This window comes from Hyperolius riggenbachi, chromosome 3, assembly GCF_040937935.1.
Source record: "Hyperolius riggenbachi isolate aHypRig1 chromosome 3, aHypRig1.pri, whole genome shotgun sequence".
Classification (NCBI taxonomy): Eukaryota; Metazoa; Chordata; class Amphibia; order Anura; family Hyperoliidae; genus Hyperolius; species Hyperolius riggenbachi.
Genome location: NC_090648.1, coordinates 213,013,659 through 213,025,908, shown reverse-complemented (window position 1 = coordinate 213,025,908; position 12,250 = coordinate 213,013,659). Strand labels below are relative to the sequence as shown.

General features: G+C 42.9%; 1 protein-coding gene across 3 annotated transcripts in view; it reads left to right on the top strand.

The window, feature by feature from the left end:
• The window catches only part of EDC3 (enhancer of mRNA decapping 3), a 71,469-nt gene extending 70,529 nt beyond the window's left edge, over nt 1-940 (top strand). For all 3 annotated transcript variants that reach the window (XM_068275677.1, XM_068275676.1, XM_068275675.1), the window contains one exon: nt 199-940. In XM_068275677.1, coding sequence (XP_068131778.1) covers nt 199-551 — 353 coding nt within the window. In that variant the 3' untranslated portion in view covers nt 552-940. The remainder of the gene's footprint in view (nt 1-198) is intronic.
• The last annotated feature ends 11,310 nt before the right edge of the window (nt 941-12,250 follow it).

Below are 12,250 nucleotides of genomic sequence, written 5' to 3'. Positions count from 1 at the left end.
CATGCAGTGCGTTGCAACGTGGCTGTAACATGAAGCCCAATGTTTTCCTTCTGTTGTGTTCCGTTCCTATTATACAGGGAGCACAGTGCAATGCCCCACTGTGAACCCAGCCTAACCGTTCTGAAAAGTGTATTTGTTTGTTCAAAATCATTGCAGTTATTTAATTCTAAATGTATTTAACTGTTTTCTTTTACTCAGATCTGCCAATTTGTCCTGTGGATTTGGTCATTAACTGTCTGGACTGCCATGAAAATGCCTTTTTGCGTGACCAGCCTTGGTACAGAGCAGCTGCGGAGTGGGCCAACCAAAACCGAGCCCCCGTGCTAAGCATTGACCCACCTGTGAATGACCAAGGGCAAGGCATCCACGCCAAATGGTCCCTAGAGTTGGGACTCCCATTGGCTCTTGGCGAGCAAGCAGGGAGGGTCTATTTGTGTGACATTGGCATACCTCAAAAGGTGTTCAGGGAGGTGGGCATAACCTATCATTCACCTTTTGGCTGCAAATTTGTTATCCCTTTACATTCCATGCTGGGTGATACGACCAGCTGACTTGTAGCTGTTTGACAACACTTCAAGAGGCTGCCTTAAAAATATGGGTACAAAACTGCCATAATTCTCCTTTTTGACCGCTGTGGCATTTACTGTATTTACCAGCAACAGATTCCTGATCTCAAGAAGGATATTATTACTTTTAGTGGAATTCTGAGGAATACAACTGTTGTTTTGTCAGTTGGTCCTGCACATGGCAGCTCAATCCTTATAGCTGAGGAGCATGATTCTTACACAGCAAAGAATGTTCCTTTTATTTTTTTATTGCATATTAAGCTGTTGTTACAAAGACAAATCTGTTGTATAGCTTTACCAGTTGTCTGCCATGTTCACTGTTAAGTTGTTGGAAGGATTTGGCTTTTACCAAATGAAGCACTTGTTTGTGTGTACTTGTATTTATTTTTGGCTGTTTACAAAACATTAATTCTGCATCAAGCTTAATATGTCACAAACTACACAATGAATCAGACTGTCCTGTATATCCTTTAGCATACTTAGAATGAATAGACAGGCACTTACACAGCATAAACACTTACCTTAAGGGCTGTATTTTGTCACTACTTAATTGATAATTGCTTGTTATTCATAATAGATTACAGGTATAACAACAATTAATCAGACTTGCTAAACTGCATGCATAGACCTGCTGTAAATGCTTAGCTACTTGATCTATCCTAATCCGTTTGAACAGTCTCTACTGACTGTCATTAGAAAGTAAAGGGTCGTTCCCAGTTTCCAGCAGCAAGAGTAAAAACACCCATTAAAAAAATATTTGAGGTAAGCTGCATGCAGGAGCAGTAACTGGCCGTGACACATCACTAGTTACTAGAACTTTGTGACCCGAACATCCTTACATTACTCATTGGCAGCCATACCTCTGCAGCCTTTTTTTCCACAGGCCCATCACATTATATTACTCACCAGCAGCCATGACTTTGCAGCCTATTCTCTTCTCAATCCATAGCAGTAGGAGAACAGAGGCGCCAGCAGGATAAAAGTGGATAAAAACTTTAAAATTTGCTGGGAGGAAGCGGTGGACTTACCTCCATAAAGCAGACACGAAAGACTGTCTGAATAGTAGTCACATTTATTACTTAGTACCCTAAAACAGTGCAACGCGTTTCGCAGGCCCAGCCCGCTTCATCAGGCAGTAAAAATGGGGACAAGACAGAATTTCAGCAATAGCAGGTGTAGCGCCTCAGTCAGTCAGTACTGAGGCGCTACACCTGCTATTGCTGAAATTCTGTCTTGTCCCCATTTTTATTGCCTGATGAAGCGGCCTGGGCCTGCGAAACGCATTGCACTGTTTTGGGGTACTAAGTAATAAATGTGACTACTATTCAGACAGTCTTTCGTGTCTGCTTTATGGAGGTAAGTCCACCGCTTCCTCCCAGCAAATTTTAAAGTTTTTATCCACTTTTATCCTGCTGGCGCCTCTGTTCTCCTACTGCTATACCGTGTCCACCCCTGGTGGAGGGGTGATCTACCCCCTTTCGCATCTACAGAGAGCGACTTCTTATCCCTGAGTGAGGACAGGTCTAATCTCCTCACCTGCCTATACAGTGGTTGCCTGTGTGGTAACCCATGTTTGTGAGTATAATTTTCTCACGATAACCTTTACTTCATTTATGCTTAACATACTACACTATATTGGGCTCTCGGTTTCTCTACACTTTATCTTCTCAATCCATATACATTACATAAATCATTGGCAGTCATGACTCTGCAGCCTATTCTCTTAAATCTCATCACTAACCAGCAGCGATGACTCTGCAGCCTGTTTTTTCCTCATTCCAATCACATTACCCACCAACAGCCATGACTCTGCAGCCTATTCTTTCCTCACTTCTACTATGCGGTTCTGGGTGTGGTGCAAGCACAAGTCTATAGACCCTATGTTGCACTGTATGTGTTGGTTCACATTGAAATTATGTGATGTGATTATGTGATGTGACTTTCCATCATAGTTGCAATCCTATACTTCTGGACCTGCAAACCAATGGATAGTGGCTATTAACGCACTAAGCTTATTTCCTGTCTTTAACCTTTTAGCCGATAAAACTATGTGGCTACAGGGCCACAATTTTCCTGCCACTGGGGTAGTGTGCCTTCCCCAGTCTAGCAGAGCAGCAGAGAGCTGTCATAGTTACCTGTCTGGAAGGCTGGTTTAATTTCTCTCTCCTCCACCCGTGGCACCACTGCAATCCCCCAACATGTCTTCTCCGTTCCGATCACATATGACGTGATCGGTGTTAGAGGACGGTGTCAACATTACAGTTCCACAAGGTGGTGGAAATGTTTCTTCCACCACTGAGTGGCACTGTAATGCTGACACCATCCTCTGGGCCCCTGATCACATCATATCATGATCAGAACCCAGAGGAGGATGTTGGGAATGCAGCACCGCTGCAGGTGGAGGAAAGGAGAAGAAAACCGATCCAGACGTCTGGACAAGTAACTATGACAGCTTCCTGCCGCCCACTCTGAATGGCTGCAATAGGCAGTTGAGTTTAACCAGCCCACGCTGTTCTGCCACAAGTTGTCTAAAATGAGACAACTTGAGCAGGGCTGTGAAAAGGTTAATTTAATTAGGATTATGAGAAGTTTTTACACTTATCATCATGGTGATAAATCATTTAGGATTCATATAAGAAATTAACCTCATGCGATCTTTAAGTTAAGGATTCTACAGGTGAAACTTGAAAAATTAGAATATCATGCAAAAGTCCATTTATTATAGTAGTTCAAATCAAAAGGTGAAACTAATATATGAAATAGACTCATTACATGCAAAGCAAGATATTTCAAGCCTTTGTTATAATTTTGATGATTAGGGCTTGCAAGCTTATGAAAACCCCAAAATCAAAATGTCAGGCCATTAGAATATTGTGAACATGTTCAATGTTCTAGGCTCAAAGTGTCAGACTCTAACCAGCTAATTAATCTAAAACGCCTACAAAGGGTTCCTATTTCATTTAAGAAAAATGAATACAAATGGGATATACTGCAAAAAAAATTCTATACTTTAATTGCTCAAAATGAGGTAATCAATAATTAACGTACTGTGCCTATTCAAACAACCCCTTTATAAAATCAGTTACTAATATTAGTATCACCTTTTAAGTTGAATTACTGAAATAAATATACTTTTGCGTGATGTTCTAATTTTGTAAGTTTCACCTGCATCCTTGTTAAGGATTTATTCCTTATGTTAAAGTGAACCAGAGACGAAGCACCCTTGTGTATTTTACCATAGAAATCAGTGGGAACATTAGAGAAAACATTTACCATGCTCTCTGTTCCATCCTCACTGCTAAAAGTGTCTGTTATCTAGCTGAGATAAGAATCCCGGACTGAGCATTGATTCTGGCTTTGCTATAATGACTCAGCTATAATGATTCCTGAGCAAAGCCAGCAGGGGGCAGGCTTGGACTTGAAGACAGCAAAGAACACAGTCTCAGCTATAATTATTCTGTAGCAAAGCCAGACCGACTGCTTAGTCGGGATTCTTATCTTAGAGGTGATAACAGGCAAATTAAACAGAGAACAATGTAACAAAGAGCAGATTAGGTGTTTACTGTCATGTTCCCACTGATTTATAAGGTAAAATACATGAGGTTGCTTCATCTCTGGTTCTCTTTAAGCATTCACTCCTTAACCACCCTGCAACCGCCTAATGCAGGATTGCTCTATATTTGATCAGTGCGCTCCTCAATAGATGTTCTAATTATTGATAAATCTCTGTCTGGTCGGATCGCTATTTCTCAATTGTGTGTGTCACACTTTGTACAAAATTTCTATTCTATGGAAACAGCGCTCAACAACCCACATAAAAAGATTCCACATTAAAAAGTCCACAACACCCTCAGTAGGTGTGATCCACAGGAATCCAATAGATAGTCCAACCAATAAATCTTCATATACAGTTCATAGCAGTAATGATATATTCTCACCGGAACAATAGGCCAACCACTAACTATTAGCAATCACGTTTTTGGACCATGCCAGCAAACGAACTCCTCCACTGATATAGAAATCCTCAGACGTGTGTATACATATGAAAAAGAGACACAGCAATAGTGTGAGACCGTTACAGAGCATACACTTTCCAGCACCAACCAGTGCTCCCACTCCACTCACGGGTCACCCTAAAGTGCCTCCACCAGCTATGCACTCAAGCCTCTCACCAGATAATATGGCCGACCCTTCACAGACCAGCAGCTTTAGCTTGTTGTGATGCCTTTCTCTTGTGTCAGCAAAGAAATGATCTAGGGCTCAAACAGGTGTACCATCGCGTAATTCCATTTAATAAAACATAGTAAAAAAAGCAAGTGCACTTACAGACATCCACTTAAAATGCGCATATAAAACAATCCTCGAGGTGATCCAGCGTCTGACCGGCTCCTACAGCGCCGCCCGACTAGTTTCGTCACTTGAACTCATCAGGAGCTTAGCCAATAGGAGCCTGCAGACGCTTTTAAACAGTTTCCACATCACATGATCATATGATTCAGTGAGCGCCATTCGCCAGAGCTCTTTGGCTCGTTTCAAACCTCGCTGCCTATTGGCTCTACTTTGTGTGTTATCAGGGACTGCATTACCCATCTTTCCCTAGGGTCAGCTCTATTCCAGACTCTCCAATTGGGTGGTTAGTCACAAGCCCCTCAGGGCTCCTCCCCTCCAAATTCCGCCTCAATTATCCGGAATTCCGTAATGCCTATCAAAACGGACTACAAGTAGCAGCATATTGAACGGAATTCCGCATTCCAAAACGGAATTCCGCATTCAAAAAACGGAATTCCGCATACAAAACGAACCTTCCAATGTTACTATACATTTCCGCCCCCAGACCTCCGGAATTCCGCATCCCCCTTTATTTTAGGACTAGCGATCCGGAATTCCGCATCTTAACCGGGCAAAGACCTCAATAGACTGGGACCATGGGTCCAATCCGCAGCAAAGCCTCCCAATTTGGGGAAAACTACATCAAAAGGCTACCCAGCTGCCATAAGAAAGGGAAATTTGCCCTACATTTGCCTCTGTTACTAGGCGCTCACTTCCACATATGTAACAATCCTACATTACAATTTAACCCCTTTATATCCATAATGCCCCAACCCCTTAATTAACATATTCGCCAATTCCAATAACTAAATTGAATACAGTGTCACCGTCACATTTGTATCCCCCTTACATTATTTATATATACGGCTCCATTCAATCATCAGCTATATGACAATTCAGATCAAATTCAACGTTCAATCCACCCGGCTGCATTGTTTTAAGGTCATAAATCCATTTTATTTCCATCTTAGATATCTCCCTAATTTTGTGACAGCCCCTCCACCTTGTCGTTAATTTTTGTACCCCACAAAATTTCAACAATTTAGGGTCCTTCCCATGCTGCTCAAAAAAATGTTTAGAAACACTGTGTCCTTTATATCCTCTACTAATGTTCCCAATATGTTCCCCAATTCATTTGTGTAAAGCTCTTTTCGTACGCCCCACATACTGCAGCCCGCACGGGCACCATAACAGGTATACCACGTGTGTGCTGCAGCAGTGGATAAACTCTCTAATTTTCTGCACTTTTCCAGTTTGAAATGAGCCAACTTCTTTTATTTTTATCCCCTGTGCTCTTTCACATGCATAGCATTGATGACATGGAAAACATCCCACATTTCCCCACATATCTGTCCTGTTCTTAACCCCAGGTGCATCCACATATGTTTTGACTAGTTGCTGCTGTAGATTCCTTGCCCGTCTATAAATAAACTTCGGTTTCTCTGGGATTACTCTGCCCAAAATTGGGTCAATCTGTAGCAACCCCCAATGTTTCTTATATATTTTTTCTACTTCTCTATGTTGTGAATTATACCCCATCATTACTGCATATTCAAAGGCACTGGATTTGTTCTCCCTCCCCATGTCGTTTTGTAGCAATGTGTCTCTCTGCTGGTACATTATTTGATTGGATAGTCTCTCAAGTTGTTGGCGATTATAACCTTTCTCACTAAACCTATCTATAAGCACTTCAGCCTGTATAAGGTAATCAACATCAGAGCTGCAATTCTGCCGTATCCTACTCAACTGTCCCTTTGGAATATTTCGCATTCAATTTGGGTGATGTCAGCTTTGGATTGGGATGCATGAATTTCTATCTGTTTTCTTAAAAAACGTTTTTGTCCCCAAGCAACCTGCCTTATTCATAACTACCACATCGAGGAAATCAATTTCCTCTTTATTACACTTCATAGTCAGCTCAATGCCCAGCTCATTTGCATTTAACCATTGTATATAACGTTTTAATTTTTGTTCACTCCCCTCCCAGATCCAAAACAGGTCGTCAATAAAACGTTTCCAATTTCTAACTTTATTACTTTCTTGTGCTGATGATATGTTTCTCTCCCATTGGTCCATAAATATGTTGGCGACGCTGGGTGCAAATTTTGCCCCCATGGCGCAGCCAACACACTGTACATAGAACCCTCCCCCATACCAAAAGTAATTATGTACATCCCAGTGATGTACATAAATCCCAAAATCCATAAAAATCAGACGAATCCCCCTGGGCGGCCTATTATCAGCGGTATAGGTTCATTGAACCAAAGATTAGGCGAATACATTGATAGATTTTTGCAACCTGTTGTTAGAACCTTGCCCTGCTTACTGAAGGACACGAAATATTTTCTACAAAGTATTAATGGGTTGGAAATGAAACAAGGTGAATTATTAGTAACGGCGGATGTTACGGCGCTGTACACCATCATTCCTCATGACAAGGCACTGGAAAATGTAGGAAAGGCATTTAGGGAGAGGAATGAATTAAAGGAAGATCAAATTTTGTTTATTTTACAATTATTGGAATTTTGTTTAACACATATTTACTTTTGGTATGGGGGAGGGTTCTATGTACAGTGTGTTGGCTGCGCCATGGGGGCAAAATTTGCACCCAGCGTCGCCAACATATTTATGGACCAATGGGAGAGAAACATATTGTCAGCACAAGAAAGTAATAAAGTTAGAAATAGGAAACGTTTTATTGACGACCTGTTTTGGATCTGGGGGCGGAGTGAACAAAAATTAAAACGTTCTATACAATGGTTAAATGCAAATGAGCTGGGCATTGAGCTGACTATGAAGTGTAATAAAGAGGAAATTGATTTCCTCGATGTGGTAGTTATGAATAAGGCAGGTTGCTTGGGGACAAAAACGTTTTTTAAGAAAACAGATAGAAATTCATACATCCCAATCCAAAGCTGTCATCACCCAAATTGAATGCGAAATATTCCAAAGGGACAGTTGAGTAGGATACGGCAGAATTGCAGCTCTGATGTTGATTACCTTATACAGGCTGAAGTGCTTATAGATAGGTTTAGTGAGAAAGGTTATAATCGCCAACAACTTGAGAGACTATCCAATCAAATAATGTACCAGCAGAGAGACACATTGCTACAAAACGACATGGGGAGGGAGAACAAATCCAGTGCCTTTGAATATGCAGTAATGATGGGGTATAATTCACAACATAGAGAAGTAGAAAAAATATATAAGAAACATTGGGGGTTGCTACAGATTGACCCAATTTTGGGCAGAGTAATCCCAGAGAAACCGAAGTTTATTTATAGACGGGCAAGGAATCTACAGCAGCAACTAGTCAAAACATATGTGGATGCACCTGGGGTTAAGAACAGGACAGATATGTGGGGAAATGTGGGATTTTTTCCATGTCATCAATGCTATGCATGTGAAAGAGCACAGGGGATAAAAATAAAAGAAGTTGGCTCATTTCAAACTGGAAAAGTGCAGAAAATTAGAGAGTTTATCCACTGCTGCAGCACACACGTGGTATACCTGTTATGGTGCCCGTGCGGGCTGCAGTATGTGGGGCGTACGAAAAGAGCTTTACACAAATGAATTGGGGAACATATTGGGAACATTAGTAGAGGATATAAAGGACACAGTGTTTCTAAACATTTTTTTGAGCAGCATGGGAAGGACCCTAAATTGTTGAAATTTTGTGGGGTACAAAAATTAACGACAAGGTGGAGGGGCTGTCACAAAATTAGGGAGATATCTAAGATGGAAATAAAATGGATTTATGACCTTAAAACAATGCAGCCGGGTGGATTGAACGTTGAATTTGATCTGAATTGTCATATAGCTGATGATTGAATGGAGCCGTATATATAAATAATGTAAGGGGGATACAAATGTGACGGTGACACTGTATTCAATTTAGTTATTGGAATTGGCGAATATGTTAATTAAGGGGTTGGGGCATTATGGATATAAAGGGGTTAAATTGTAATGTAGGATTGTTACATATGTGGAAGTGAGCGCCTAGTAACAGAGGCAAATGTAGGGCAAATTTCCCTTTCTTATGGCAGCTGGGTAGCCTTTTGATGTAGTTTTCCCCAAATTGGGAGGCTTTGCTGCGGATTTGACCCATGATCCCAGTCTATTGAGGTCTTTGCCCGGTTAAGATGCGGAATTCCGGATCGCTAGTCCTAAAATAAAGGGGGAAACGGAATTCCGGAGGTCTGGGGGCGGAAATGTATAGTAACATTGGAAGGTTCGTTTTGTATGCGGAATTCCGTTTTTTGAATGCGGAATTCCGTTTTGGTATGCGGAATTCCGTTCAATATGCTGCTACTTGTAGTCCGTTTTGATAGGCATTACGGAATTCCGGATAATTGAGGCGGAATTTGTAGGGGAGGAGCCCTGAGGGGCTTGTGACTCTAACCACCCAATTGGAGAGTCTGGAATAGAGCTGACCCTAGGGAAAGATGGGTAATGCAGTCCCTGATAACACACAAAGTAGAGCCAATAGACAGCGAGGTTTGAAACGAGCCAAAGAGCTCTGGCGAATGGCGCTCACTGAATCATATGATCATGTGATGTGGAAACTGTTTAAAAGCGTCTGCAGGCTCCTATTGGCTAAGCTCCTGATGAGTCCAAGTGACGAAACTAGTCGGGCGGCGCTGTAGGAGCCGGTCAGACGCTGGATCACCTCGAGGATTGTTTTATATGCGCATTTTAATTGGATGTCTGTAAGTGCACTTGCTTTTTTTACTATGTTTTATTAAATGGAATTACGCTATGGTACACCTGTTTGAGCCCTAGATCATTTCTTTGCTGACACAAGAGAAAGGCATCACAACAAGCTAAAGCTGCTGGTCTGTGAAGGGTCGGCCATATTATCTGGTGAGAGGCTTGAGTGCATAGCTGGTGGAGGCACTTTAGGGTGACCCATGAGTGGAGTGGGAGCACTGGTTGGTGCTGGAAAGTGTATGCTCTGTAACGGTATCACACTATTGCTGTGTCTCTTTTTCATATGTATACACACGTCTGAGGATTTCTATATCAGTGGAGGAGTTCGTTTGCTGGCATGGTCCAAAAACGTGATTGCTAATAGTTAGTGGTTGGCCTATTGTTCCGGTGAGAATATATCATTACTGCTATGAACTGTATATGAAGATTTATTGGTTGGACTATCTATTGGATACTTGTGGATAACACCTACTGAGGGTGTTGTGGACTTTTTAATGTGGAATCTTTTTATGTGGGTTGTTGAGCGCTGTTTCCATAGAATAGAAATTTAATGCAGGATTGCGGCTGCAGAGTGGCTCGCCAGGAACCCCTAATGCAGAATTGCGTCATCTCGCAATGAGCGAGATTAGCAAGGAACGAGCGCTCGTGCGGACGCACGTTCCCTGCATGGACACTGCCGCAAATAGCCTGCCATCCATGATCAGAGCTGGCAGGCTCTGAACTGGAAAAAGACCAGTTGATTCATTTGTACAGTACTGCGATCTACAGCAGCGCTGTACACGGGACAGCTCTGTCACTAACCTGTCCCCAGGAGAGGCTTGGTCACTAGGGGGCGTGTAAGCCTGTGGTCATGTAGTGGTTACTTTAACCAGTGAAGCCTTAAGTAAAGGATTAAATTAAGAGAAATGTCTGATCACAGAGTAAAACAAGAGTTAACACTGAAGTCTGAGAGAATTCATCACCTGGCCACAACAGTTGTTATGCTAGGTACACACACTGAGATTTTCTGGCAGATTTACTGTCAGATTGATTATTTTCAACATATCTGATCTGATTTCCGAAATCTGCCAGAAAATCTGTGTGTACTTAGCATTAAGTGTAGTGTTATTAGAGATGTCACTTTAAAATGGAGGATTCTGGGCTGTCTGCTTTATTTTACGCAGAACGTATACAGATAAATATGCACAGTGGGAACACTGTGGGAGGAAGGAAAATGCATCAAGCATATGTATACACACACCCACACAATCGCTCTCTCCCCTTCCCTGGCTACCATACACAAGATCCTTGTTGGTGTAAGCTTCCTGTTAAAGGAGGCAGCAGAAGGGGCAGAGCTACATTCTCCTTGTGTGTGCTCCCCAATCCCTATCTACTGCATGTAAAAAGAACTAGAAATTATAACTTAAAGGGAACCTGAGATGGGGCCACAGCAATAAAATATATATATATACCTGGGATATCCTCCAGCCCCCTACGGCCTGATCGCTCTCACGCGATCCTCTTCTGACTGCCCATTCTCCTGCCATTGGCCTTGGAAAGTTCTCCGGTCCGGGGCCAACCGCACTTGCGCTGCCCGGCCACGTTCACGTTGCCTGGAGCGTTCTGCGTCTGCGCTGTACCACTGCGCAGGCGCAGAATGGCAGCACACGTGGCAGTCTGCGCATGTGCCAAACTGGCCCCTACTGGAAGATTTTCTGGGGCCAGTTGCGGGTGAACAGGCAGTCAGAAGAGGATGGCATGACAGCGGTCAGGCCGAAGGGGGCTGGAGGATGCCCCAGGTATGTACGTTTTTCTGTTATGGCCCCATCTCAGGTACACTTTGACTGGAGTGATAAGATAACACTCTCAGGGCCTTATCCAATTCCCTTTTTTTCCTCCTAACTTTTTTCAGCTACTGTTTGGTACTTTTTCAATTGCACAGTACTGAAAAGTTATTTTAAACAGAAGATGATTTCCTGACTTTGATCAGCTCTCACTGTGAAAACTTGTCACTACATGTTAATAAGGCAAGCTTCTTCAGTGAATATACTGACCAGTGTATGGTGAACTTTCATTTGCCTCATTATCTCAAGCATGGTCTTAGTAAATAGTGTGGAAGTAGCCTAACCCTTTTATGGGGCATCTGTACTGTGCTAACATGATTTTTTTTGGGGGGAGGGGGGGGGGTGTTAACCCCCTTGGCGTTCCAATTCTAACAGCAAGAAGGCGGCGCAGGACAGGAGAAAAAAAATGAATCCTGTAGCGAGCCCAGGGCTCCGGCAATCAGAGTAAGCAGGAAATCCCGTTCAGAACGGGATTTTTTGCAGGGCTTCCCCCGTCGCCATGGCGTCACGGACGTCGGAGGGAATCCTGATCCACCCCTAAGCGCTGCCTGGCACTGATTGGCCAGGCTGCGCAAGGGGTCTGAAGGGGGGGGGGCGCAGCGGGTAGCGGTATCGGCGGCGAGCGGGATATGCACGCAGCTAGCAAAGTGCTAGCTGCGCGCAGTACAAAAAAAATTGTGAGCATCGGCCCAGCGGGGCCGGAGAAATCCTTCTGCGCAGGTTACCCCGAGCTGAGCTCGGGATAACCGGCAAGAAGGTTAATGGGTGAATATTACACTGTGAAAAGGGCAAAATTTCAAGTTATGCAAGTTAGCAGCATGA